Here is a 26,275-nt window from a genome sequence, read left to right as displayed (position 1 = left end):
ATCTCTCTCTTTTTCCCTCCCCCTCTCTCTCTCTCTATCCTCCCTCCCTATCTATCTTTCTCTCTATCCCTCCCTCTCTATTATCCTTGTAGGTGTCCTTCTCTCTCTCATAAACTCAGACACCCCTCCCTCTCCTCCTCCCTCTTCCTTCTCCTCCCCCCTCCCCCCTCCTCTGTTCTGTTCCCCCTTTTTTTTTTCAAGCTGGAGGATGTCTGACCTAAATCTAGCGAGCAGAGTGACATGGGAGGGGGGAGGGAGGAGAGAGGAGGAGGAGAAGGAGGGGGAGGTGTGAAAGGCATTGATGTTAGTAACAAATGAGCATGTCAGTTAATGGCGCTTAACCCAGAGATGTTGGAGTGGTGGGTGGGGGGCGGGGTGGGGGGGGCCTGTGGGCGGGTGGGGGGGCAGTAGGGGATGACGACGACAATCCTTTGAACAAAGGCCCCTCGAGGGATCTGAACCATCATTATGAAACATCTTCACTAGCGTGTGTGTGTGTGTGTGTGTGTGTGTGTGTGTGTGTGGTGCTGTGTGTGGTGCTGTGTGTGGTGCTGTGTGTGGTGCTGTGTGTGTGTGTGTGTGTGTGTGTGTGTGTGTGTGTGTGTGTGTGTGTGGTGCTGCGTGTGTGTGTGTGTGTGTGTGTGTGTGTGTGTGTGCGTGTGGTGCTGCGTGTGTGTGTAGTGCTGCGCTGCCTGTCTTTTGGCCACACAGAGACAATCCACTGACTCAATATCATATTTTCCACCTTTTTAAAATCTGCAGCTATTTTTAGCACTAAGCTGCTCTCAGCTACGAGGAATCTGTGGTGTGTAGCAGCTGTGTGTGTGTGTGTGTGTGTGTGTGTGTGACCCCAGATGTGACCTGATCTCCCCTGCTACCTGGAGACCCTGTCACACCAGGGGAGGCTTGGGGAGGTAGAACACCAGGGGAGGCTGGTGGAGGTAGAACACCAGGGGAGGCTGGGGGAGGTAGAACACCAGGGGAGGCTGGGGGAGGTAGAACACCAGGGGAGGCTGGTGGAGGTAGAACACCAGGGGAGGCTGGGGGAGGTAGAACACCAGGGGAGGCTGGTGGAGGTAGAACACCAGGGGAGGCTGGGGGAGGTAGAACACCAGGGGAGGCTGGTGGAGGTAGAACACCAGGGGAGGCTGGTGGAGGTAGAACACCAGGGGAGGCTGGTGGAGGTAGAACACCAGGGGAGGCTGGTGGAGGTAGAACACCAGGGGAGGCTAGTGGAGGTAGAACACCAGGGGAGGCTGGTGGAGGTAGAACACCAGGGGAGGCTGGTGGAGGTAGAACACCAGGGGAGGCTGGTGGAGGTAGAACACCAGGGGAGGCTGGGGGAGGTAGAACACCAGGGGAGGCTGGCGGAGGTAGAACACCAGGGGAGGCTGGCGGAGGTAGAACACCAGGGGAGGCTGGCGGAGGTAGAACACCAGGGGAGGCTGGTGGAGGTAGAACACCAGGGGAGGCTAGGGGAGGGAGAACACCAGGGGAGGCTGGTGGAGGTAGAACACCAGGGGAGGCTGGCGGAGGTAGAACACCAGGGGAGGCTGGTGGAGGTAGAACACCAGGGGAGGCTGGTGGAGGTAGAACACCAGGGGAGGCTGGATTAATAATATATATTATGACTACCTGCACACTACCTACCTGCACACTACCTACTTGAATGAACACACTACTTGTACTTCCTGCTCTGCTCCATTATGTGCACTGTATTGCTCACCGTATGACAGCGGATTACACCTCGTTGCAACCTGCACTGCATTTTTGCATCACCTGGTTACTACGTGAACTTCCTGTACTGTATCATATCTGTACTATGTTATTGCATACTGTATGTCTGATATTGCATCTCATCTCATTGTAACCCGCACAGCATTTTGCACTACTGTTCTACATCAGCACGACTGGTCCCGACTGGTCAGAACGACTACCATCACTTTATCACCTGATTACCTCATCCTACTTGTTTCTTTTATCATTCAATTCAATTCACATTCTCTTATTATTGTCTCTCACACACACACACACCCTCATGTTAACCTGTCTCACCCTCATCTTAACCTTATTTATTTATTCTCTTATTTATTCGCCATGTGCAGTGCACTAGGAACATGACTTGGTATTCTACCATGCTGAACAGCTACAGTACAGCAAGACCACAACATACTCAAGAAAATGTATACAGTACCAATACGAGTGAATAAATATACTGTACAACTTAATGCAAAAACATGTAAAGTGCCTGGTGCAATGATCAGGAGTTATTGAGGAGGGCTGTGGCTTTGGGGAAAGAAACTGTTCAAGTGGCGTGATGTTAACCTGTCTCACCTCCATGTTAACCTGTCTCACCTCTGTGTTCCAGCTGCCTGCAGGTGAGGAGTGTGGGGGATCCTGCTGACCCCAACGTCCCTCCAATGAACCCCATCAACTCCATGAAACCTGGCCTGCCTCCAAACCCACACAGGTACACACACACACACGGCCTGCCTCCTAACCCACACAGGTACACACACACACACACACACACACACACACACCTGGCCTGCCTCCTAACCCACACACACACACACACCTTGCCTGCCAGCTAACCCACACAGGTACACACACACACACACACACACTTGGCCTGCCTCCTAACACACACAGGTACACACACACACACACACACACACACACACACACACACACACACACACATGGCATGCCTCCTAACCCACACAGGTACACACACACACACACACACACACCTGGCATGCCTCCTAACCCACACAGGTACACACACACACACACACACACACACACACACACACACACCTGGCATGCCTCCTAACCCACACAGGTACACACACACACACACACACTTGGCCTGCCTCCTAACCCACACAGGTACACACACACACACACACGCACACACACACACACCTGTGTCCTCCCTCCTAACCTGGCCTGTGTGTGGGTCTTGTTTGAACGGAGGTGAGGTTGAAGTTGTAAAGTTGCCGCTCTTCCTGCCGGGAGCGAGGGTCCACCTGCGTGGCTGACTGGTTCTGTCCAGGTTGGAGAACGTTCGTTTCCCTGGCAACCATGGGCTGGTCGTGACATGCAAATGACCTGCGTGTGGCATTAACCTTCCACCAATAACAGGGCTGCTGCAACGTTGCAATAAGCCAATTCTGCTCATGTCACGCACGCTTTCGATTGGACCATATCCCTCTTTGTGTGTGTGCGTGTGCGTGTGCGTGCGCGTGCGCGTGCCCGTGCCCGTGCGCATGATTATCCTCTACATGGAACTGACATAGCACACACACGGAGACGGAGACACACACATACACACACACACACACACACACACACCCAGCGAGTCTCTGGGTCTGTCTGAGTGTAGCATGGTTGAGCCTTGACTCAATCGGTGACCTCACATCCTGTTTGTGTACATGTTATTTTCACCGTTGAGAAATGACAACAACACTCTTTATGCACAGTAAATGGTAAATGGACTGACTTATATAGCGACCTTATTCCAGAGTGCTTTACAACAACCTCTCATTCACCCATTCACACACACATTCACACATGTGGCCAGCTGGGGTTCGAACCGCCGACCTGCCAACCTTGTGATCATTAGACGCCGGCTATACCTCCTGCATGGCGGAGGTAGAACACCAGGGGAGGCTAGTAGAGGTAGAACAGCAGGGGAGGCTGGTGGAGGTTGAACACCAGGGGAGGCTGGGGGAGGTAGAACACCAGGGGAGGCTGGTGGAGGTAGAACACCAGGGGAGGCTGGGGGAGGTAGAACACCAGGGGAGGCTGGTGGAAGTTGAACACCAGGGGAGGCTGGGGGAGGTAGAACACCAGGGAGGCTGGGGGAGGTAGAACACCAGGGGAGGCTGGGGGTAGGTAGAACACCAGGGGAGGCTGGGGGGTAGGTAGAACACCAGGGGAGGCTGGTGGAGGTAGAACACCACACCAGGGGAGGCTGGTGGAGGTAGAACACCAGGGGAAGCTGGCGGAGGTAGAACGCCAGGGGAGGCTGAGGGAGGTAGAACGCCAGGGGAGGCTGAGGGAGGTAGAACACCAGGGGAGGCTGGGGAGGTAGAACACCAGGGGAGGCAGGGGAGGCAGGGGGGAGGTAGAACGCCAGGGGAGGCTGGTGAAGGTAGAACACCAGGGGAGGCTGGCGGAGGTAGAACACCAGGGGAGGCTGGTGGAGGTAGAACACCAGGGGAGGCTGGCGGAGGTAGAACGCCAGGGGAGGCTGGGGGAGGTAGAACACCAGGGGAGGCTGGGGGAGGTAGAACACCAGGGGAGGCTGGGGGAGGTAGAACACCAGGGGAGGCTGGGGGAGGTAGAACACCAGGGGAGGCTGGGGGAGGTAGAACACCAGGGGAGGCTGGGGGAGGTAGAACACCAGGGGAGGCTGGTGGAGGTAGAAATCGGAGGACAGGCTCATTGGTACCTACCTCCACTAGCCTCCCCTGGTACGAAGTCCTTGCAGGGCTCCCATGATCCTCCTCCAGTAATCTCTTTCTCTCTCTCTCTCTCTCTCTCGCTCTCTCTCCCCCCCCCCCCTCTCTCTCTCTCTCTCCTCCCCCCCCCTCTCTCTCTCTCTCTCCTCTCTCTCTCTCCCTCTCTCTCTCTCTCTCTCTCTCTCTCCCCTCCCCCCCCCCCCCTCTCTCTCTCCTCCAATAGCGACGGCTCATACCCCTATGACCCCTCGAACTGGCAGCAAGGAACCAATCAGCCCACAGGATCTCTGTCGGTGGTCACCACCGTCTGGGGGTCACCAACCCTTCACCTAGCCAGGTAAGAGTGTGTGTGTGCGTGTGTGTGCGTGTGCGTGTGCGTGTGCGTGTGCGTGTGTGTGTGTGTGTGTGTGTGTGTGTGTGTGTGTGTGTGAGTGTGTGCGTGCATGCATGCTCATGCGTGCGTGTCAGCTGGTCTTCATGTGTCGTGTGTGTGCCTGCGTGTTTGCGTGTGCGTGTGCGTGTGTGTGGTGGTGTCACACAACCAGGTACACACCCATGACCCCATTAAAGCCGCTATCTGTAGTTTAATTACCGCCAGGTCTGTCCTGATGACCTCCTTTCTAAAACAAACATCCCAGGTGACACAACCCAGCCGCTCAGAGCCGCTCGTAACCAGGGGGAGGGGTAGGGTTCGTAACCAGGGGGAGGGTTAGGGTTCATAACCAGGGGGAGGGGTAGGGTTCGTAACCAGGGGGAGGGGTAGGGTTCATAACCAGGGGGAGGGGTAGGGTTCATAACCAGGGGGAGGGGGAGGGTTAGGGTTCATAACCAGGGGGAGGGTTAGGGTTCATAACCAGGGGGAGGGGTAGGGTTCATAACCAGGGGGAGGGTTAGGGTTCGTAACCAGGGGGAGGGTAGGGTTCGTAACCAGGGGGAGGGGTAGGGTTCGTAACCAGGGGGAGGGGTAGGGTTAGGGTTCATAACCAGGGGGTTATGGGTAGGGTCAGGGTTCATAACCAGGGGGTTATGGGTAGGGTCAGGGTTCATAACCAGGGGGTTATGGGTAGGGTCAGGGTTCATAACCAGGCGGTTATGGGGAGGGTTGATGTGTGTAGTCTCTGTTTGCACAGACAGGTAGAGAGACGCAGGTGAGGAACTAAACAACCAAACCAGAAGAGCCTGATTAGGAAACTCCACCTGACGAGTGAAGGAAGAAAACAAACTTATGTTCTCTGTCTCTCTCTCTCTCTCTCTCTCTCCACCTCCTCCCCTCCCTCTCTCCCCCTCTCTCTCTCTCTCTCTCTCTCTCTGCCTCTCTCTCTCTCTCTCCCTCTGCCTCTCTCTCTCTCTCTCTGCCTCTCTCTCTCCTCCACACCCTCTCTCTCTCTCTCCACCTCCCTCCCCTCCCTCTCTCCCCCTCTCTCTCTCTCTCTCTCTCTCTCTCTCTGCCTCTCTCTCTCCCTCTCTCTCTCTGCCTCTCTCTCTCTCTCTGCCTCTCTCTCTCCCCCTCCCTCTCTCCCCCTCCTTCCCCCCCCCCCCCCAGGGCCAGGGGCCTCAGATGGGTCCGGGAGGGAACAGCCACATGTTGCAGGGCGGGGGTCCGGGGGGCATGGCCCAGCAGTACCTGGGGCAGCAGGGGTACCCCGAGCCCAACAAGGGCTACCTGCAGCAGGGCATGTACGGCCGGGGGGGCGGGGGCTACGCCCCGGGACCAGGGTACCCCGGCAGGTCAGTGTGATGATCAGACCCGCTGAGCTGGAGCCTAATAGTGTGTTAGCTAGCTGTCTGTCTGTCTGCCTGTCTGCCTGTTTGTTTGTCTGTCTGTCTGTCTGTCTGTCTGCCTGTATGCCTGTATGCCTGTCTGTCTGTCTGTTTGTCTGCCTGTATGCCTGTATGCCTGTCTGTCTGTCTGTCTGTCTCTCTGTAGGTTGGTCTGTCTGTCTGTCTGTATGCCTGTCTGTCTGTAGGTTGGTCTGTCTGTCTGTCTGTATCTGTCTGCCTGTCTGTCTCTCTCTATCTCTCTGTCTCACTGTCTTTCTCTGTCTGTCTGTCTCTCTGTCTCATCTGTCTCATCTGTCTGTCTCTGTCTGTATGCCTCTATTTGTATGCCTGTCTGCCTGTCTGTCTCTCTGTCTCTCTGTCTGTCTCTCTCTCTCTGTCTGTCTGTCTGCCTCTCTGTCTGTCTGTCTGTCTGCCTCTCTGTCTGCCTGTCTGTCTCTCTCTGTCTCACTGTCTTTCTCTGTCTGTCTGTCTCATCTGTCTGTCTGTCTCTCTGTCTCTCTCTCTCTGTGTGTCTGTCTCTACTGTACATCTGCCTGTGAGTCACCCAGTGACAGCGTACCTCCCCCCCCCTCCCCTCCCCCCCCCTCACCTCTGGTTTGGACGGGTGAGTCCTCCTGAACCCTGACCGAGGCGCACAGGGAGGGACACCCTCCTGAACCCTGACCGAGGCGCACAGGGAGGGACACCCTCCTGAACCCTGACCGCGGCGCACAGGGAGGGACACCCTCCAGGAAGCAGGAAGTGGCAGATGAAATAGCAGCTAACATGTTTGATAGCGATAGCGCCGGTGGTGACCTTTGGCCCCTGTGCCGCTGCCACTGATTCACCTCAGAGGACCTGGAGCCGGAGTGTTCTCTGTTAAACACTAACACGACTGTTAAAAAGAAAACAAAAACAAACATGTTTTCTCTCTCTCTCTCTCCCTCACCCTCTCTCTCTCTCTCTCTCTCTCTCCCTCACCCTCTCTCTCTCTCTCTCTCTCTCTCTCACCCTCTCTCTCTCTCCCTCACCCTCTCTCTCTCTCCCTCTCTCTGCCCCCCCATCACTCTCTCTTTCCTTCACCCTCTCTCTCTCTCCCTCACCCTCTCTCTCTCTCCCTCACCCTCTCTCTCTCTCTCTCTCTCTCTCCCTCACCCTCTCTCTCTCTCTCCCTCACCCTCTCTCTCTCTCTCCCTCTCTCTGCCCCCCCATCACTCTCTCTTTCCTTCACCCTCTCTCTCTCTACCTCTCTCTCTCTCCCCCCTCTACCTCCCCCCATCTCTCTCTCCCTCTCTCTCTCTATTTCCCCCCCACTCTCTCTCACCCTCTCTCTCTGCCCCCCGCTCTCACTCTCTCTTTCCCTGACCCTGTTTCTCCCTCACCCTCTCTCTCCCTCCCCCCCCCCCCTCTCTCCCTCACCCCCTCTACCTCCCCTCCTCTCTCTCTCTCTTTCTCTCTCTCTGCCCCCCTAGCTACCCTAACAACGGGGGGGGGTCGGTGGGCATGCCCAACCAGGGGGGCCGCCCCCACACAGACTTCACCCAGGCGGCCGCAGCAGCAGCAGTCGCAGCAGCCGCCGCCACGGCAACGGCCACCGCCACGGCAACGGTCGCTGCCCTGCAGGAGAAACAGAACCAGGAAATGAACTACAGCCAGGTGAGACAGGTCGGACGGGTAGCACAGACAGGCAGGTGAGACAGGTAGCACAGACAGAGAGGTCGGACGGGTAGCACAGACAGAGAGGTGAGACAGGTAGCACAGACAGAGAGGTCGGACGGGTAGCACAGACAGAGAGGTGAGACAGGTAGCACAGACAGAGAGGTGAGACAGGTAGCACAGACAGAGAGGTGAGACAGGTAGCACAGACAGGGAGGTGAGACAGGTAGCACAGACAGAGAGGTGAGACAGGTAGCACAGACAGAGAGGTGAGACAGGTAGCACAGACAGAGAGGTGAGACAGGTAGCACAGACAGAGAGGTGAGACAGGTAGCACAGACAGAGAGGTGAGACAGGTAGCACAGACAGAGAGGTGAGACAGTCAGACAGGTAGTACAGGCAGACAGGCGAGACAGTCAGACATGTGAGACAGGTTAGACAGGTAGCACAGACAGACAGGTGAGGCAGGTAGCACAGACAGACAGGTGAGGCAGGTAGCACAGTCAAACAGGTGAGACAGACAGACAGGTGAGACAGTCAGACAGGTGAGAGATTCAGGCAGGTGAGACAGGTAGCACAGACAGACAGGTGAGACAGTCAGACCTGTCGTACAGTGAGACAGGTGAGACGGTCAGACAGAGAGGTGAGACAGTCAGACAGGTAGTACAGACAGACAGGCGAGACAGTCAGACATGTGAGACAGGTTAGACAGGTAGCACAGACAGACAGGTGAGGCAGGTAGCACAGACAGACAGGCGAGACAGTCAGACATGTGAGACAGGTTAGACAGGTAGCACAGACAGACAGGTGAGGCAGGTAGCACAGACAGACAGGTGAGACAGTCAGACAGGTGAGACGGTCAGACAGGTAGTACAGTCAGACAGGTAGTACAGTCAGACAGGTGAGACAGTCAGACAGGTGAGACGGTCAGACAGGTAGTACAGTCAGACAGGTGAGACAGATGTACTACCACTCACCAGACAGACAGGTGAGACAATCAGACAGGTAGTATGGGGAGACAGGTTGAATAGAGTCAGACAGAGATCAGATAGACAGGTGAAAGAGAGACAGGTAACAGTTAGACAGGTAACAGTTAGACAGGTAGAATAGAGACAGACAGGTGAGACAGAGATGGGTAGGAGAGAGGTAGAAAAGAGTCAGGTGGAACAGTGAGACAGACATGTGAGACAGGTAGTACAGTCAGACAACCAGGTAGTAAAGGAGCCAGGTAATGGAGTGAGACAGGTAAGGGTTAGGGTTAGGGTTAGTCCAGGTTAGGGTAGTGACCTGGGAAGTGAGAGATCCAGCCAAGATGGTGGGCAGCCAGTCAATCTGTGTGACAGACTGGTTACTGCACCCCCTGCTGGTGGGATGAGGTAGTGCATAGTCCATTTCCACAGAAAGTGATAGTTACAGTTTCCCCACTATTTAAACATGTTCAGTAGAGAACAGACAGAGATATATGTATATACACACACACAGAGCTTAACTCATCAACTGACAAATAATTCCAGAACACTCACCACCTAGAGTGCCATGTGTTCTATCTGGTATCTACCTAGCAACAACACTTTGATTGGCTACAAAACCAAGCATCTTCATTTATTGTTTATTTTTGCTGTATAGATTCACCCGTGGCACTCTAGAAAGTTGACTATTTGGGCCACCCTTTATCCACCCTCGGCACCAAATGAGTTAAACAGGCGTGGTAACAGGTAGATATTAGACTAATATAGGTAGATATTAGACTAATATATCTATAAACTAGTAGGTGTCGATATTAACATAACAGGAAAAGACACTGACATTGGTTGGCATGGTTCCCTTTCCAGATGGGGGGGCCAGGTGCCTACAACAGCCAGTTCATGTCCCACCCCGGCCCCCGCGGCCCCCCAGGCATGTCCCCAGGCATGGGCCAGGCCCGCCCCCCCTCCATGGGCCCCATGTACGCCCCCCAAGGCCAGAGGATGCCCCAGCACCCCGGCTACCCCCCCGGCGCCCAGCAGGGACCCCCCCGGCCGCAGCAGGGGCTCAAGCGGCCCTACAACCCTGAGGTGAGGCGGGAGGAACCGTAGGCAGCTAGGAGCAGCAGTAGTAGGAGTAGGAGTAGGAGTAACAGTAGGAGTAACAGTAGGAGTAGGAGTAGGAGTAGCAGCAGTAGTAGTAGTAGTAGCAGTAGTAGTAGTAACAGTAGCAGCAGTAGTAGTAGTAGTAGCAGTAACAGCAGCAGCAGCAGTAGTAGTAACAGTAGTAGTAGTAGTAGTAGTAGTAGTAGTAGTAGCAGCAGCAGTAGCAGTAGTAGTAGGAGTAACAGTAGTAGTAACAGTAGTAGTAGTAGTAACAGTAGCAGCAGTAGTAGTAGTAGTAGTAGTAACAGTAGCAGCAGTAGCAGTAGTAGTAGTAGTAGTAGCAGTAACAGCAGCAGCAGTAGTAGTAACAGTAGTAGTAGTAGTAGTAGTAGTAGTAGTAGTAGCAGCAGCAGTAGCAGTAGTAGTAACAGCAGCAGCAGCAGTAGTAGTAGTAGTAGTAGTAGTAATAGTAGTAGTAGTAACAGTAACAGTAGTAGTAGTAGTAGTAATAATAGCAGCACGTATGTGACTCTCTCCATCATGTGTTCCAACATGCTCCTCTACATGGGCTGTGTTCCAACACGCTCCTGAAATTGGGCTGTGTTCCAACATGCTCCTGAACATGGGCTGTGTTCCAACATGGGCTGTGTTCCAACATGCTCCTGAACATGGGCTGTGTTCCAACATGCTTTCTCAGATATGTACAGATATGCTCTATAGTATAGATATGCTCTATCTAGAGGGTAGACCGACAAGAAGTAGAGTAGAGTACAAGAACGCATTTTGGAACACCATATTTGGAGTTCTAACTACTCTAAAACCTGTTTCTCAACTCCCAGTAACGACAGAGAAACAGCCAGATAACGGCTATCACATTCCACTCGCGTCACCATGGACACCGGCAGCGCGGCTCAAATGAGACATTAAACTAATGGCATAGCTAACTAACTGCCGGTGATAGCATTCAGCTAGCTAGCTAACTGGCTGTGATAGAATTCAGCTAGCTAGCTAACTGGCTGTGATAGAATTCAGCTAGCTAGCTAACTGGCTGTGATAGGATTCAGAATTGGACAATGAAGTTGATTCTATTCTCCCTCAGGGTTTCCCAGGGCAACAGTATGGAGGTCCAGGAATGGGTGGTCCTGGGATGGGGGGGCCAGGAATGGGGGGGCCAGGAATGGGTGGTCCAGGTATGGGGGGACCAGGTATGGGTGGTCCCGGCCCGTCTCCCGGCCCAGGCCAGGGCCCCTACCCTGGGCAGCAGATGCAGTACCACGGGCCCGGACCCCAGCGCTCCACCACCTCCCCCTCCTACCAGACACACAAGATGCCCATGCAGCAGGGCGGCCTTGGTCCGTACCCGCCTGGACCGGCCAACCCAGGGCAGTACTACAAGGTAGGTTGGTCCTCAGGCCTAGCTTAAAGGCCTAGCTTGATCTTGACTACGATTTTATCTTTCTGTATTTTTGTACAATGTCCTTGAGTCTGAGAAAAGGCGCTTTTAAATGACATCTATTATTATTAGCTTTAGCTGTAGGTTTATACAACATCACTGCAGTGCCCTCTAAGTATTGGAAACAAGAAGAATGTTGTCTTCTTGTAACTCTACTCCCAACAGTTTGGATTGGTGGTGGTGTGGTGGGGGGGGGGGTGGTTCACATTTAGAAAGTACAAGAAAGATATTCCAGGGCTCCAAAGGTATTGGGGAGAAAACTATTAAAAATAAACTTCTCAACACTATCCTTTGCGTGCCATAACTACCTGAAGTAGTTACACTGGGTGTCTTCTCTGGTGACGCCCTGCCAGGCCTCTACTGCAGACGTCTTCAGTTGTTGTTTTGAGGTGTTTTTGTCCTCAACAGGGAATTAAATCTGTTCAGTTGGATTTACATCTGAAGTTTATGGCCTGTGTGTGTGTTTCAGCAGGAGCAGTTTAACGGGCAGGGCGGTGCGCTGAGCGCCCTAGCAGCAGGGGGCGCTGGAGGGCCATACAACACCTTCAGCCAGGCTGCCGTCAACGGGGTAGGAGACCCCCGCACACCACACACACACACACCACACCACACCACACCACACCACACCACACCACACCACACCACACCACACCACACCACACACACACCACACCACACCACACCACACCACACCACACCACACCACACCACACCACACACACACACACACACACACACACACCACACCACACCACACCACACCACACCACACCACACACACACCATTCTCCTGCCATTACAGGCTCCAGACCTGTGTGTCTGAAATCCATTTACTCTAGTCTGTATTTTTGGTTCTGAAGCAATCTAACTTTGTCTCTCTCTCTCTCTCTCTCTCTCTCTCTCTCTCTCTCTCTCTCTCTCTCTCTCTCTCTCTCTCTCTCTCTCTCTTTCCCTCTTTCCCTCTTTCTCTCTCTCTCTCTCTCTCTCTCCCTCCCTCCCGCTCCTCTCCCTCTCCCCCTCCCCCCCTCCCTCTCTCCTCCAGCCTGGGCGAGCGATGCCAGGGTACCCCAGCTCCCCCCTCCCGGGGAACCCCACCCCCCCCATCACCCCTGGCAGCTCCATGGCCCCCTACATGTCCCCCGGCCACGACGTCAAACCCAACATGGCCACCCTGCCCCCCCCTCCCCCCACAGGTAAGACCCCCCCCCCCCCACACACACACACACACACACACACACATACACACACACACACACACACACACACACACATATACCGTATTTTCCGGACTATAAGTCGCACCCGAGTATAAGTCGCAGCAGGCCAAAAATGGGCCATGAAGAGGAAAAAACCACATATAAGTCGCACTGGACTATAAGTCGCATGGTTCAAGGGAACGGGCTTGGCGGAATCAGCGTGTTTAATGTCCACATTGTCGAGTATAATGGCTATTCTATCGCGTATGAAGCGCTACCGGAAGTAGCAAAATGCTACTCGCGGGTACAACATTGCAACGTTAAACAGCCTCTGGAAGGAATAAATGACTTTAATATCGTTTCTAACGTCCATAACATTGTGTATAAGGTCCATAACATCATGTTTAATGTCCAAATTGTCGTGTTTAATGTCCACATTGTCGAGTATAATGGCTATTCTATCGCGTATGAAGCGCTACCGGAAGTAGCAAAATGCTACTCGCGGGTACAACATTGCAACGTTAAACAGCCTCTGGAAGGAATAAATGACTTTAATATCGTTTCTAACGTCCATAACATTGTGTATAAGGTCCATAACATCATGTTTAATGTCCACATTGTCGTGTTTAATGTCCACATTGTCGAGTATAATGGCTATTCTATCGCGTATGAAGCGCTACCGGAAGTAGCAAAATGCTACTCGCGGGTACAACATTGCAACGTTAAACAGCCTCTGGAAGGAATAAATGACTTTAATATCGTTTCTAACGTCCATAACATTGTGTATAAGGTCCATAACATCATGTTTAATGTCCACATTGTCGTGTTTAATGTCCACATTGTCAAGTATAATGGCTATTCTATCGTGTATGAGGCGCTAGCGGATTTACTCCTTGGTTCATGTCAGTCAGAGATTACCGTATGTCAGTTCATGTCAGTCAGAGATTATGAATTATTGATATATAAGTCGCACCTGACTATAAGTCGCAGGACCAGCCAAAGTATGAAAAAAACCGCGACTTATAGTCCGGAAAATACGGTACACACACACACACCTATACAGTCATGGACAAAATATTGGCACCCCTGCACTTCTGTCAGATGACGCATCACTTCTCCCAGACAATTGTTGCAATTACAAATGCTTTGGTGTTGACATGTTTATTTCTTTTGTTTGCATTGGAACAACACAAAAAAGCAGAGAAAAAAAAGCCAAATCAGATCAATCATTCCACACAGAACTCCAAAGATTATGATTAACAATTAATAATAACAATATTAATAACTTGCTAGGACGGCCTGACCTGGCCATGTTGGCAGTTGTTTTAAATGTTTTCCACTTGTAAACTATTCTCCGGACAGTGGAACGGCTGATCTCTAACTGTTTGGAGATCTTTCCCAGACTCGTTGGCATCTACAACCTTCTTTCTGAAGGCCTCAGAGAGCTCTTTTGATATCGCCATGGTGATACCACTCACTTCAACAGGAGCAGGAGCAAACCAAACTCCACACAGGCTCCTCCTCCAAACTCCTCTCTAACAGTGTTCTAGTCATCTGCACCTGATGTGGTGCTCTTGATTCTAATTTTAGGCATTTTAAGTAGTAACGAACAAGAAAATTGCATTTCTATTAATTACATTAGCCTATATATTTCACACACACACACACACACACACACACACACACACACACACATCTGGGTTTGATGTTAGACACGTTGTTGTTGTTGTTGTTGTTGTTGTGAATGGGTGAATGAATGAGAGGCCATTGTAAAGCACTTTGGAATAAGGCGTTATATAAGTCAGTCCATTTACCGGTATTCATTTTGTGTGGCAAACTACATCCTCTTTGTTGACTTCCTGGTCCTCAGGTAACCCTAGCGACGACCTGCGGCTGACCTTCCCGGTGCGTGACGGCGTGGTGCTGGAGCCCTTCCGCCTGGAGCACAACCTGGCCGTCAGCAACCACGTCTTCCAGCTCCGAGACTCCGTCTACAAGACTCTCATGATGAGGTCAGAACTCTGCTGTGTGTGTGTGTGTGTGTGTGTGTGTGTGTGTGTGTGTGTGTGTGTGTGTGTGTGTGTCAGTAGGTGTGCGTGTGTATAGGTGTGTGTGTGTGTGTGTGTGTGTGTGTGTGTGTGTAGGTGTGCGCATGTATAGGTGTGCGCATGTATAGGTGTGTGCATGTATAGGTGTGTGTGTGTGTGTGTGTGTGTGTGTGTGTGTGTGTATAGGCACGCGTGTGTGTGTGTGTGTGTGTGTATAGGGGTGTGTGTGTGTTTGTATAGGTGTGTGTGTGTGCATTGGTGTGTGTGTGCATAGGTGTGTGCTGAACTCAGTGTAACTCTGACCTCCTGACTAACTGATCTGTGTCTCTGTGCTCGTGCGGCCAGGCCTGACCTGGAGCTGCAGTTTAAGTGTTACCACCACGAGGACCGGCAGATGAACACCAACTGGCCCGCCTCGGTGCAGGTTAGTGTCAACACACACACACACACACACCTATAAAACACACACACACACACACCTATAAAACACACACCTATACACACACACACACACACACATGCCCCTCACCATCACACACACACACACACACACACCTATACACATGCCCCTCACTATCACACACAAACACACACACACACACACCAGGGTTTCCGTTAACCGGTAATTCCCGGACTTTGTCCGGTAAAAGTTGTTGAAGTCCGACAAATTGAAAACTCGTCGGACATAAATGTCCGGTGAAAATAATTCCCTCTAAGCACAATTTGAATACAATTCGCTAAAGTTCACATTCTGATTCCTTCTATTTTAAAAAAGACGAATATATAGGCTATGTATTTATTTTATTATGATATGATTTGACACCGGCATGATGATGACTCCTAATGTGTAGGCTGCCTATGCGAAACAGCGGTTGTTTCCGGTGTGCGCTATAACTCGTGCACAATCGAGTCGAGGCAGAGAGGAGGATAGCGATGTTTCTCTCTGTGATAGAGTGATTATGCAAGCCTTTTCTGAAAGGGATGAGAACCCGATTGTTTCAGCTTCTCCCAGGGAGAAAGTGGTAGAGTTACCATCCTCCCCGAGTCCTACCATACCATCCGCTGACAGCCTATCTCTGCCTGTAACCGGCGAGCGATTGCGTGTCGCTCAAGTAGCTGATCAGTCATTAAACAAATGTTTTTTACATGCAGCTAGTGAGGAATCTGAAATAGGGGGCAACGTAGTTTATTTCCTTAACGATGGGATATTAATGCGTAAATGGTCTCCTCCTAATGCAAATGGTTGTGAGTGGAATACTGTAAAACAAGTGGTTGTGCCTGTGGGTTATAGACAACAGGTGTTATCTGTAGCACATGAGAGCCAGTGGTCAGGACATTTAGGTATAACTAAAACTTATCAGCTGATATTGAAATATTTCTTTTGGCCCGGACTGAAGGCGGATGTTGCCAAGCACTGCCGCTGTTGCCATACTTGTCAGATGGCGGGTAAGCCTAATCAATCCATTCCACCCGCACCATTGCATCCCATTCCTGCTATAGGGGAGCCATTTGAACGTGTAATAATTGATTGTGTTGGACCTTTGCCTAGGACTAAAAGTGGAAGTCAGTATTTGCTTACTATTATGTGCGCTGCTACTCGTTTTCCCGAAGCTGTTCCGTTGCGTAACATATCAGCCAGCTCAGTGGTGAAAGCTTTAACAACGTTTTTTTCCACATTCGGTCTTCCTCTTGTTATACAATCTGACCAGGGCACTAACTTTCAGTCTAAGCTTTTCAAACAAGCCCTAAGAACGTTAGGGGTACGATGTCACGCCAGAAGCCTACATGCTTGCACTGTTCAATAAAATGTTATACATCTAGACATTGTGGTATTTCTTTATATACGTATCCCAGCCTGCCTATTGTTTCTCAATAAACAGTTATGTTCTCCTCATTGACATACTCCCGAGTCCGATTAAGTATGATTTGACAGGCAGCTAAACGAAATGCCTTCCCAACCAGCGAGACCTGGTTATAGAAATGACGTTGTTTTATTGATAAAAAAAAGGGTAAAACTGGAAAGAGAAAATAGAAAACTCACATTAATCCCAAACAATTTAACAAACTTCAGTTAACGTAATGTGGAGTCTGTTCATTGATCGATGCTGTCTGTTCAGTTCCCAGTGAGGCGCCCGTTCAGCGCTGGACATAATGGCATAGCGCGCATGCGAATCATGTTATATTATTATATATTATATAGCTCGCATCTAATCGTATCGGATGAGAAATAGACATTAAATGGCATATATAGGCCGCTACACAACAGTAATCACCGCGACAAACAGCTATATTAGTTGTATATTAGATGTCCGGCGGCAATTTTTTCTAACGGAAACCCTGACACACACACACACACACATATATATATATACATTCACACCTATACACACACACACATGCCCCTCACCATTACACACACACACACACATACACGCACACACACACGCCCCTCACTATCACACACGCATACACACACACACACATATATACACACACACACCCCTCACCATCACACACACACACACACACACACACACACTCATACACGTGTGTGTGGTCTCCATGCAGGTGAGTGTGAACGCCACGCCTCTCACCATCGAGCGCGGCGACAACAAGACGTCCCACAAGCCCCTGTACCTGAAGCAGGTGTGTCAGCCTGGCAGGAACACCATCCAGATCACCGTCACCGCCTGCTGCTGCGTGAGTACACACACACACACACACACACACACACACACACGCACCGCACGCAAACTCACACATACGTGTTTTCACGGAAACCATTTAATTTTTTATCCTAAACACCGTTTCTCCCCCCCTCTCTCCCCCTTCCTCCCTCCTTCCCTCCACCGCCTTCCCTCCCTCCTCCCCTCCCTCCCCTTCTCCTCCCTCCCTCCTCCTCCCTCCCTTCCCTCCTTTCCTCCCTTCCCTCCCTCCTTCCCTCCACCGCCTTCCCTCCCTCCTCCCCTCCCTCCTCTTCTCCCCCCTTCCTCTTCCTCCATCCCTCCTTCCCTCCCTCCCTCCATCCCTCCTTCCTTCCCTCCCTCCCTCCTTCCCTCTCTGCCTCCTTTCCTCCCCCCCTCCCTCCCCTTCTCCTCCCTTCCCTCCCTCCTTCCCTCCTCCCATCCCTCCCCATCCCTTCCCTCCCTCCCTCCCTCCTCCCTCCCCCCTTCCTCCCTCCCTCCTTTCCTCCCTCCCTCCCTATCCCTCCACCCCCTCCCTCCCTTCCTCCCCTCCCTCCTTCCCTCCCTCCCTCCCTCCCTCCTTTCCTTCCTCCCCTCCCTCCCCTTCTCCTCCCTTCCTCCACCCCTCCCTCTCCCCCCTCCCTTCCTCCACCCCTCCCTCTCCCCCCTCCCTCCCTCCTTCCCTCCATCCCTCCCTCCCTCTCCCCCCTCCCTTCCTCCACCCCTCCCCCTCCCCCCTCCCTTCCTCCACCCCTCCCCCTCCCCCCTCCCCCCTCCCTTCCTCCCCCTCCCCCCTCCCTTCCTCCACCCCTCCCCCTCCCCCCTCCCTTCCTCCCCCCTCCCTTCCTCCCCCCTCCCTCCCCTTCTCCTCCCTTCCTCCACCTCTCCCTCTCCCCCCTCCCTCCTTCCCTCCACCCCCTCCCTCCCTTCCTCCCCTCCCTCCTTCCCTCCATCCCTCCCTCCCTCTCCCCCCTCCCTTCCTCCACCCCTCCCTCTCCCCCCTCCCTTCCTCCCCCCTCCAGTCCCACCTGTTCGTGCTCCAGCTGGTCCACAGGCCGTCGGTGCGCTCGGTGCTGCAGGGCCTGATGAAGAAGAGGCTGCTGCCCGCAGAGCACTGTGTCACCAAGAGTGAGTACACACACACACACACACACACACACCACTATAAAACACACACACACACACACACACACACACCACTATCACACCCTACAAACATACACACACACACCACTATCACACCCTACAAACATACACACACACCACTATCACACCCTACAAACTTACACACACACCACTATCACAAACCCTACCCACTAGGGTTTTTTGGTTTATATTCAGTACAATATTATAGTTTTTTGTCAATACCGTCATAAAACATAATCATCATAAATTACTATGTAATAAACGCCGTAAGAGGGTTTGTCCAGCACCACTGTCTGTGTGGTTGAAGACGCTGTGAAAGTGATGACAGAACTTATTGTACAAAATGTAATTTGTAAACCTAAAAATACAATTTATTACTAATAAACCTGTTAAAAAAGACTATTTAGAAGCAATCATAATCTCGTGTCACGTGACCGCTTCTCAAAAAGATACACGATCACTAAGTGACCGCAAATGTAATCATGTATTTACATCCCCTCCTCCTCCCCTCCCCCCTCCCCTCCCCACCCCCTCCCTTCTCCTTCCTCCCCCTTCCCCTCCTCCCCCCTCCCCTCCCCCCTCCCCTCCCCACCCCCTCCCTCCTCCTTCCTCCCCCCTCCCCTCCTCCCCTCCTCCCCCCTCCCCTCCCCCCTCCCCTCCCCACCCCCTCCCCTCCTCCCCCCTCCCCTCCTCCCTTCCTCCCCCCTCCTCCTCCCCCCTCCTTCCTCCCCCCTCCCCTCCTCCCTTCCTCCCCTCCCTCCTCCTTCCTCCCCCCTCCCCTCCTCCCCTCCTCCTCCCCCCTCCCCTCCCCACCCCCTCCCTCCTCCTTCCTCCCCCCTCCCCTCCTCCCCTCCTCCTCCCCCCTCCCCCCCAGTTAAGAGGAACTTCAGCAGCGGGACCATCCCTGGCACGCCGGGGCTGAACGGGGAGGACGGCGTGGAGCAGACGGGCATCAGGGTCTCGCTCAAGTGTCCAATCACCTTCCGCCGCATCCAGCTGCCCGCACGGGGACACGACTGCAGACACATACAGGTACACACACACACACACACACACACATACACACACACATACAGGTACACACACACACACACACACACACACATACAGGTACACACACATACAGGTACACACACATACACACACATACAGGTACACACACACACACACACACACATACAGGTACACACACACATACAGGTACACACACACACACACATACAGGTACACACACACATACAGGTACACACACATACATACACATACAGGTACACACACACACACACACACATACAGGTACATACACACACACACACATACAGGTGTACACACACACACACACACATCCAGCTGCCCACACAGGGCCACGACTGCAGGCACATACAGGTACACACACACACACACACACACACATACATACAGGTACACACCTGTTGGGACTGCCTCTACTGCCCCTCTCTCTCTATCTGCCCCTCTCTGCCTCTCTCTCTACCCCCCTCCCTCCCTCTCTCTCTCTCTCTCTCTCTATCTGCCCCTCTCTGCCTCTCTCTCTACCCCCCTCCCTCCCTCTCTCTCTCTCTCTCTCTCTCTCTCTCTCTCTCTCTCTCTCTCTATCTGCCCCTCTCTGCCTCTCTCTCTACCCCCCTCCCTCCCTCCCTCTCTCTCTCTCTCTCTTATCTCTCCCTCCCACACACTGTCATGGCTGCCTTATCATTACCATCCTCCACACGGCTCATTGGTCCACTACTATTCTTCTGAACTTTGACCTCATCTTACCCTGTGTGTCTCTCCCTCTCCGTCTCTCCCTCACCATCTCTCTCTCTACCCCCCCCCTCTCTCTCTCTCTCTCCCCCCCCCCCCCTCCTGCAGTGTTTTGACCTGGAGTCGTACCTGCAGCTGAACTGTGAGAGGGGGACCTGGCGCTGTCCTGTGTGCAAGTAAGTCTTCAGAGGTCAGAGGTCAACGCCTCTTCAGCCTAGCACCTCCAGGGTCTGAACTGATGTTGGATTAATAAAATGTCCACATAAATGTCCACATGGCCAGCCCTGTCAGAACTGACCCTAGAACGGACCCCAGAATTGACCCCAGAACTGTACAATGTTCCTGCTAGATCCAGCATCTTCTGTTCTCCCAGTGTTGAGATGTCACCAGACCCTGTGTGACCTTTGACCCTGTGTGACCTTTGACCCTGTGGTTTCCCCTGACCCTGTGTGACCTCTGACCCTGTGTGACCTTTGACCCTGTGGTTTCCCCTGCAGTAAGACGGCTCTCCTGGAGGGCCTGGAGGTGGACCAGTACATGCTGGGGATCCTCATCTACATCCAGAAGTAAGTCACATGACCCCTCCTCTAGCCCTGATAGGGCCTCTATATGGTCACCTGACCCCTCCTCTCATCCTGATAGGGCCTCTATAAGGTCACCTGACTCCTCCTCCAGCCCTGATAGGGCCTCTATATAATCACATGACCCCTCCTCTCCTCCTGATAGGGCTATCTGTAAGCCCACCCAGCTCTGGGCATGAGGACACCACCTCTGACCCACTAAAACTCACAAAGAACAATCAAGCTACTTTCTAGGTCAACTGTACCTCTCAAAATCAGAATTAATTTTATTCCTAAGTATATTCACACATACAGGAAGTTGACTTGGTGTGGATGGTGCGTAAGACATAAAGATACAAACAACAATATAATAACATTTAAAAAAACAGCAACAATGTAATAAACAACCCTATCTCTCCTCCCTCTATCCAACCCCCTCCTCCCTCTACCCTCTACCCCCCTCCCACCCTCTACCTCCCTTCCTCCCTCTACCCTCCCTCTCCCTCTTCCCACCCCCCTCCTTCCCTCCCCACCCCCCTCCCTCTCTCCCTACCCCCCTCCCTCCCTCCCCATCCCCCTCCCACTCCCTCCCTCTCACCCCTCCCTCTCCAGTTCGGAGTATGAGGAGATCACCATTGACCCGGTGTGCAGCTGGAAGCCTGTTCCCATCAAGCCGGACCTCCACATCAAGGAGGAGCCGGACGGACCGGTGCTGAAGCGCTGCCGCACCCTGAGCCCCAGTCACATGATCCTGCCCAGCGTCATGGAGATGATCGCCTCCCTGGGCCCCTCCTCCTCGCCCTACCCCTCGCTACCACCAGGGGGCAACAGCAGCAGTACTCCTGACTACCCCAGCCAAGGTAGGCCCGCCAGCTGCTCCTCTAACTAACTAAAGAACTAATTACCTAACTAACTAACTAACTACCTAACTAAGTACATAACTACCTAACTTACTAACTAACTAACTAACTACCTACCCACCCCAGCCACGGTAGGCCAGCCAGCTGCTCCTTTAACTACCTACCTACCTAACTAACTAACTACCTACCTACCTAACTAACTACCTACCTACCTACCTAACTACCTATCTAACTACCTAACTAACTACCTACCTACCTACCTACCTAACTAACTACCTACCTAACTACCTATCTAACTACCTAACTAACTACCTAACTAACTATCTATCTATCTAACTAACTAACCCTAACTAATTAACTAATGCTTTAAACAACCGTGGCTACAAATGTAGAGTCGTTGCTCTTTGGTAGCTTGGGACATGTCCATAAAATGTGTGTGTGTGGCCTACAAATTTGTGGACTTCATAAAAAAACATTAATAAAAAAAAAAGGCCAAACAACTCACAAAATACTGTTCAGTGTCAGCTATAGTTGTGTGTATAACCTGTGTGTGTGTGTGTGTGTGTGTGTGTGTGTGTGTGTGTGTGTGTGTGTGTGTGTGTGTGTGTGTGCGCGCAGGGTCGGGGTACGGTAACCAGCCTGGCTTCTCAGACTTCCCTGGCGGCCCTGGGTCCCCCGGCGTGGGGCCCTTCTCCTCGGGGGGCCCGCCCCCCCTCTCCTATCAGGCCGACCTGCCCAGCGGCATCCTCCCCCCCGACAAGCCCCCCGGCCACCCCATGGGGAACCAGGTGTGTGTCTGTCGGTCTGTCTGAGAGTGTGTGTGTGTGTGTCTGTCGGTCTGTCTGAGAGTGTGTGTGTGTCGGTCTGTCTGAGAGTGTGTGTGTGTCGGTCTGTCTGAGAGTGTGTGTCTGTCGGTCTGTCTGAGAGTGTGTGTGTCCTCTGATTTCTACCTCCTCCAGCCTCCGCAGATTGTAATGTCCATACAATAACAAACGTATATGAACTCATATTGCACACATGGCATCATCCCTGATAAGATAGCCCTAACTCCTATAGCCCTCTAGGGGTCCCTAACTCTTATAGTCCTCCAGTAGGGGGTCCCTAACTCTTATAGTCCTCCAGTAGGGGTCCCTAACTCTTATAGTCCTGCACTAGGGGTCCCTAACTCTTATAGTCCTGCAGTAGGGGTCCCTAACTCCTATAGCCCTCTAGGGGTCCCTAACTCTTATAGTCCTGCAGTAGGGGGTCCCTAACTCTTATAGTCCTCCAGTAGGGGTCCCTAACTCTTATAGTCCTCCAGTAGGGGTCCCTAACTCTTATAGTCCTGCACTAGGGGTCCCTAACTCTTATAGTCCCCCACTAGGGGTCCCTAACTCTTATAGTCCCCCACTAGGGGTCCCTAACTCTTATAGTCCTCTACTAGGGGTCCCTAACTCTTATAGTCCTGCACTAGGGGTCCCTAACTCTTATAGTCCTCTACTAGGGGTCCCTAACTCTTATAGTCCTCCAGTAGGGGGTCCCTAACCCCTATAGTCCTGCAGTAGGGGTCCTTAACCTCACAGGACACAGAGACCCTCACAAGGGTCTGATGCAGGGATGCTGATGATATGATGTCATATCCTGTCGTGTCCTCCTCTCTCCAATCCAGATGCCCACCCACCCGGGCCGTATGGACTCATCCCACCCCTCTCTACAGCAGCAGCAGCAGCAGCAGCATCAAGGTCTCCATGGCAACTCGCACATGATGCAACGCAACCCTTCCCAGAACCCCCGTCTCCACACAGATAACTCCTTCGGGTTGGGGGGTCCGCCGGGGTCCGAGGTCCCTGAACCCTCCTTGGATGTGAGTGGCACCCCCTATTCCTCCCTCTGTTCCCCCCTCTGTTCCCTCCCAGAGAAGATAAACGGGTAGATAGATCGATAGATCGATAGATAGATAGATAGATAGATAGATAGATAGATGGATAGATGGATAGATGGATAGATGGATAGATGGATAGATGGATAGATGGATAGATGGATAGATGGATAGATGGATAGATGGATGGATAGATGGATAGATGGATAGATGGATAGATGGATAGATGGATAGATGGATAGATGGATAGATAGATAGATAGATAGATAGATAGATAGATAGATAGATAGATAGATAGATAGATAGAGGGATAGACTGATAGATAGGTAGATAGAGGGATAGACTGATAGATAGGTAGATAGGTAAATAGAGGGATAGAAGGATAGATAGATCGATAGACAGATAGATAGATGGGTAGATAGATGGGTAGATAGACGGATAGATAGAGGGATAGATGGATAGATGGATAGATAGATGGGTAGATAGAGCGATAGATAGATGGGTAGATAGACGGATAGATAGATAGATAGATGGGTAGATAGAGGGATAGACTGATAGATAGGTAGATAGGTAGATAGAGGGATGGAAGGATAGATAGATGGGTAGATGGGTAGATGGGTAGATAGACAGATAGATAGACGGATAGAGGGATAGAAGGATAGATAGATGGATAGACAGATAGATAGATGGATAGATAGATAGGTAGATAGAGGGATAGATGGGTAGATAGATGGGTAAATGGGTAGATAGAGTGATAGACGGATAGATAGATGGGTAGATAGACAGATAGATAGATGGGTAGATAGACGGATAGATAGATGGGTAGATAGACGGATAGATAGATGGGTAGATAGACGGATAGATAGATGGGTAGATAGACGGATAGATAGATGGGTAGATAGGTAGATAGATAGATGGGTAGATAGGTAGATAGATAGATAGACGGATAGATAATCTTAATTGGGAAATTAAGGCATCACAGCAGCTCACATCACAAACAACAATCAAATAACAAAATAAAGTGATAATAGAATAAAAGGAGGGTGGAGTTAGCCACAGATCTGGGACCAGCCTGGGTGGAGTTAGCCACAGATCTGGGACCAGCCTGGGTGGAGTTAGCCACAGATCTGGGACCAGCCTGGGTGGAGTTAGCCACAGATCTGGGACCAGCCTGGGTGGAGTTATAGCCACAGATCTGGGACCAGCCTGGGTGGAGTTAGCCACAGATCTGGGACCAGCCTGGGTGGAGTTATAGCCACAGATCTGGGACCAGCCTGGGTGGAGTTAGCCACAGATCTGGGACCAGCCTGGGTGGAGTTAGCCACAGATCTGGGACCAGCCTGGGTGGAGTTATAGCCACAGATCTGGGACCAGCCTGGGTGGAGTTATAGCCACAGATCTGGGACCAGCCTGGGTGGAGTTAGCCACAGATCTGGGACCAGCCTGGGTGGAGTTAGCCACAGATCTGGGACCAGCCTGGCATCTTGTCTCCATTGTTTCACACACGTCTTCCTCGTCTCCTCCCTGCAGCTGCTTCCAGAGCTGACCAACCCTGACGAGCTGCTGTCCTACCTTGGCCCTCCTGACCTCCCCAACAACAGCAACGACGACCTGCTCTCTCTCTTCGAGAACAACTGATCGCCTCTCGCTGCTCCTCCCCTGCCCCCTCCCTCCCACACAGTCTCCCCCCCTCTCACAGTCTACCCCCCACCCCTCCCACAGTCTCCTCCCCCGCCTCCGACACAGTCTCCCCCCCACCCACCCCACAGTCTCCTCTCCAGCCTCCCAAAGCCCCCCCCCCCCCCCCCCCCCACCTCCCAAAGTCTCCCCCCTCCTCCCACAATCCCCCCCGCCACACAGAAAGCTACAAAAAAAGAAACGTATCCCACGTATCCCCGTGGGTTATGAAAGACACCTCGTGTAACATAAGAGCTCCCCTTGAGCCAAGATGGCCGCCAAGATGGCCGCCAAGATGGCCACCAGTGGTGGGGACGTTGAGAGAAAAAAAAAACTTTTAAATATGAGAATCTTTGTTTGATGTCCTTTGTCTGACTATGAACTATGGTAACATATTTTATTGTTTTATATATCTGTAAACTATGGCCTCATTCATTCCCTTATTACTACCTTTCTTCTCTGTCATGGATCCAGTTTTACTTCAACGGTTCTCTATTAGGATCACGGTCATTGTATGTCATTTTGAAGGGATTTATCAGTGTATGTAAATTAGAATCATAACAGTTGTGAAGTATGCTCATGTCCAACTGAATCTGGTGGGGTTGATCATCAGAGTATGATTAAAAATAACACCTTTTTAATTTAATAAATGGAAGATGAAAAGACCGAGGATGCTCTGAAAGTGATTGTCAACGACAAATGAGTAAAGATGGATTTTTTAAAATGCCTTCCCTTTGATTGACCACTAGTTTCCATTAAATGCAATATCTAGCGTGTCATTCAATGTTATTTTCACATCAATAACATAATCCAAGATTTGATTGTGTATCATCACACATACACACAAACAATAAGCCATTATTTGTGTACTCCAAAGTAACTTAGTTTTCAAGTTTCATGTTTATTGTTACACTGTCACATTACAGAAATGTAAGAGAGAGAAATTCTTAGGCTTCGGTTCCTGACATTGCAGCACAAGACAGTAAGGTAATAAGCATTTTTCTTTTTTTAAAGACTAGTACAGGACATAAGTGACAAAAAATTATAACACAGGGTATAGTTATTATATATGTAGTA

At 51.7% G+C, this 26,275-nt stretch overlaps 1 protein-coding gene across 1 annotated transcript; it reads left to right on the top strand.

Annotated features, from left to right (window-relative positions):
• Window positions 1-2,367: 2,367 nt before the first annotated feature.
• On the top strand, window positions 2,368-25,176 carry LOC308158589 (zinc finger MIZ domain-containing protein 2-like). The gene is given in 21 exon segments (XM_080532236.1): window positions 2,368-2,470; window positions 4,693-4,781; window positions 4,784-4,806; window positions 6,013-6,197; window positions 7,703-7,886; window positions 9,719-9,940; window positions 11,055-11,094; window positions 11,194-11,351; window positions 11,878-11,976; window positions 12,451-12,601; window positions 14,475-14,616; window positions 14,998-15,076; window positions 17,221-17,352; window positions 18,359-18,464; window positions 19,357-19,514; window positions 20,352-20,419; window positions 20,741-20,809; window positions 21,416-21,663; window positions 22,282-22,451; window positions 23,312-23,506; window positions 25,052-25,176. Coding segments are annotated over 21 exon segments (2,676 nt in total). The 5' UTR covers window positions 2,368-2,420; the 3' UTR covers window positions 25,160-25,176.
• The last annotated feature ends 1,099 nt before the right edge of the window (window positions 25,177-26,275 follow it).

The sequence above is a fragment of the Nansenia antarctica genome, assembly GCF_963989245.1.
Source record: "Nansenia antarctica genome assembly, chromosome: 5".
Classification (NCBI taxonomy): domain Eukaryota; kingdom Metazoa; phylum Chordata; class Actinopteri; order Argentiniformes; family Microstomatidae; genus Nansenia; species Nansenia antarctica.
Note: the sequence above shows the minus strand (reverse complement) of the source record. Positions and strands in the feature narration are given on the sequence as shown.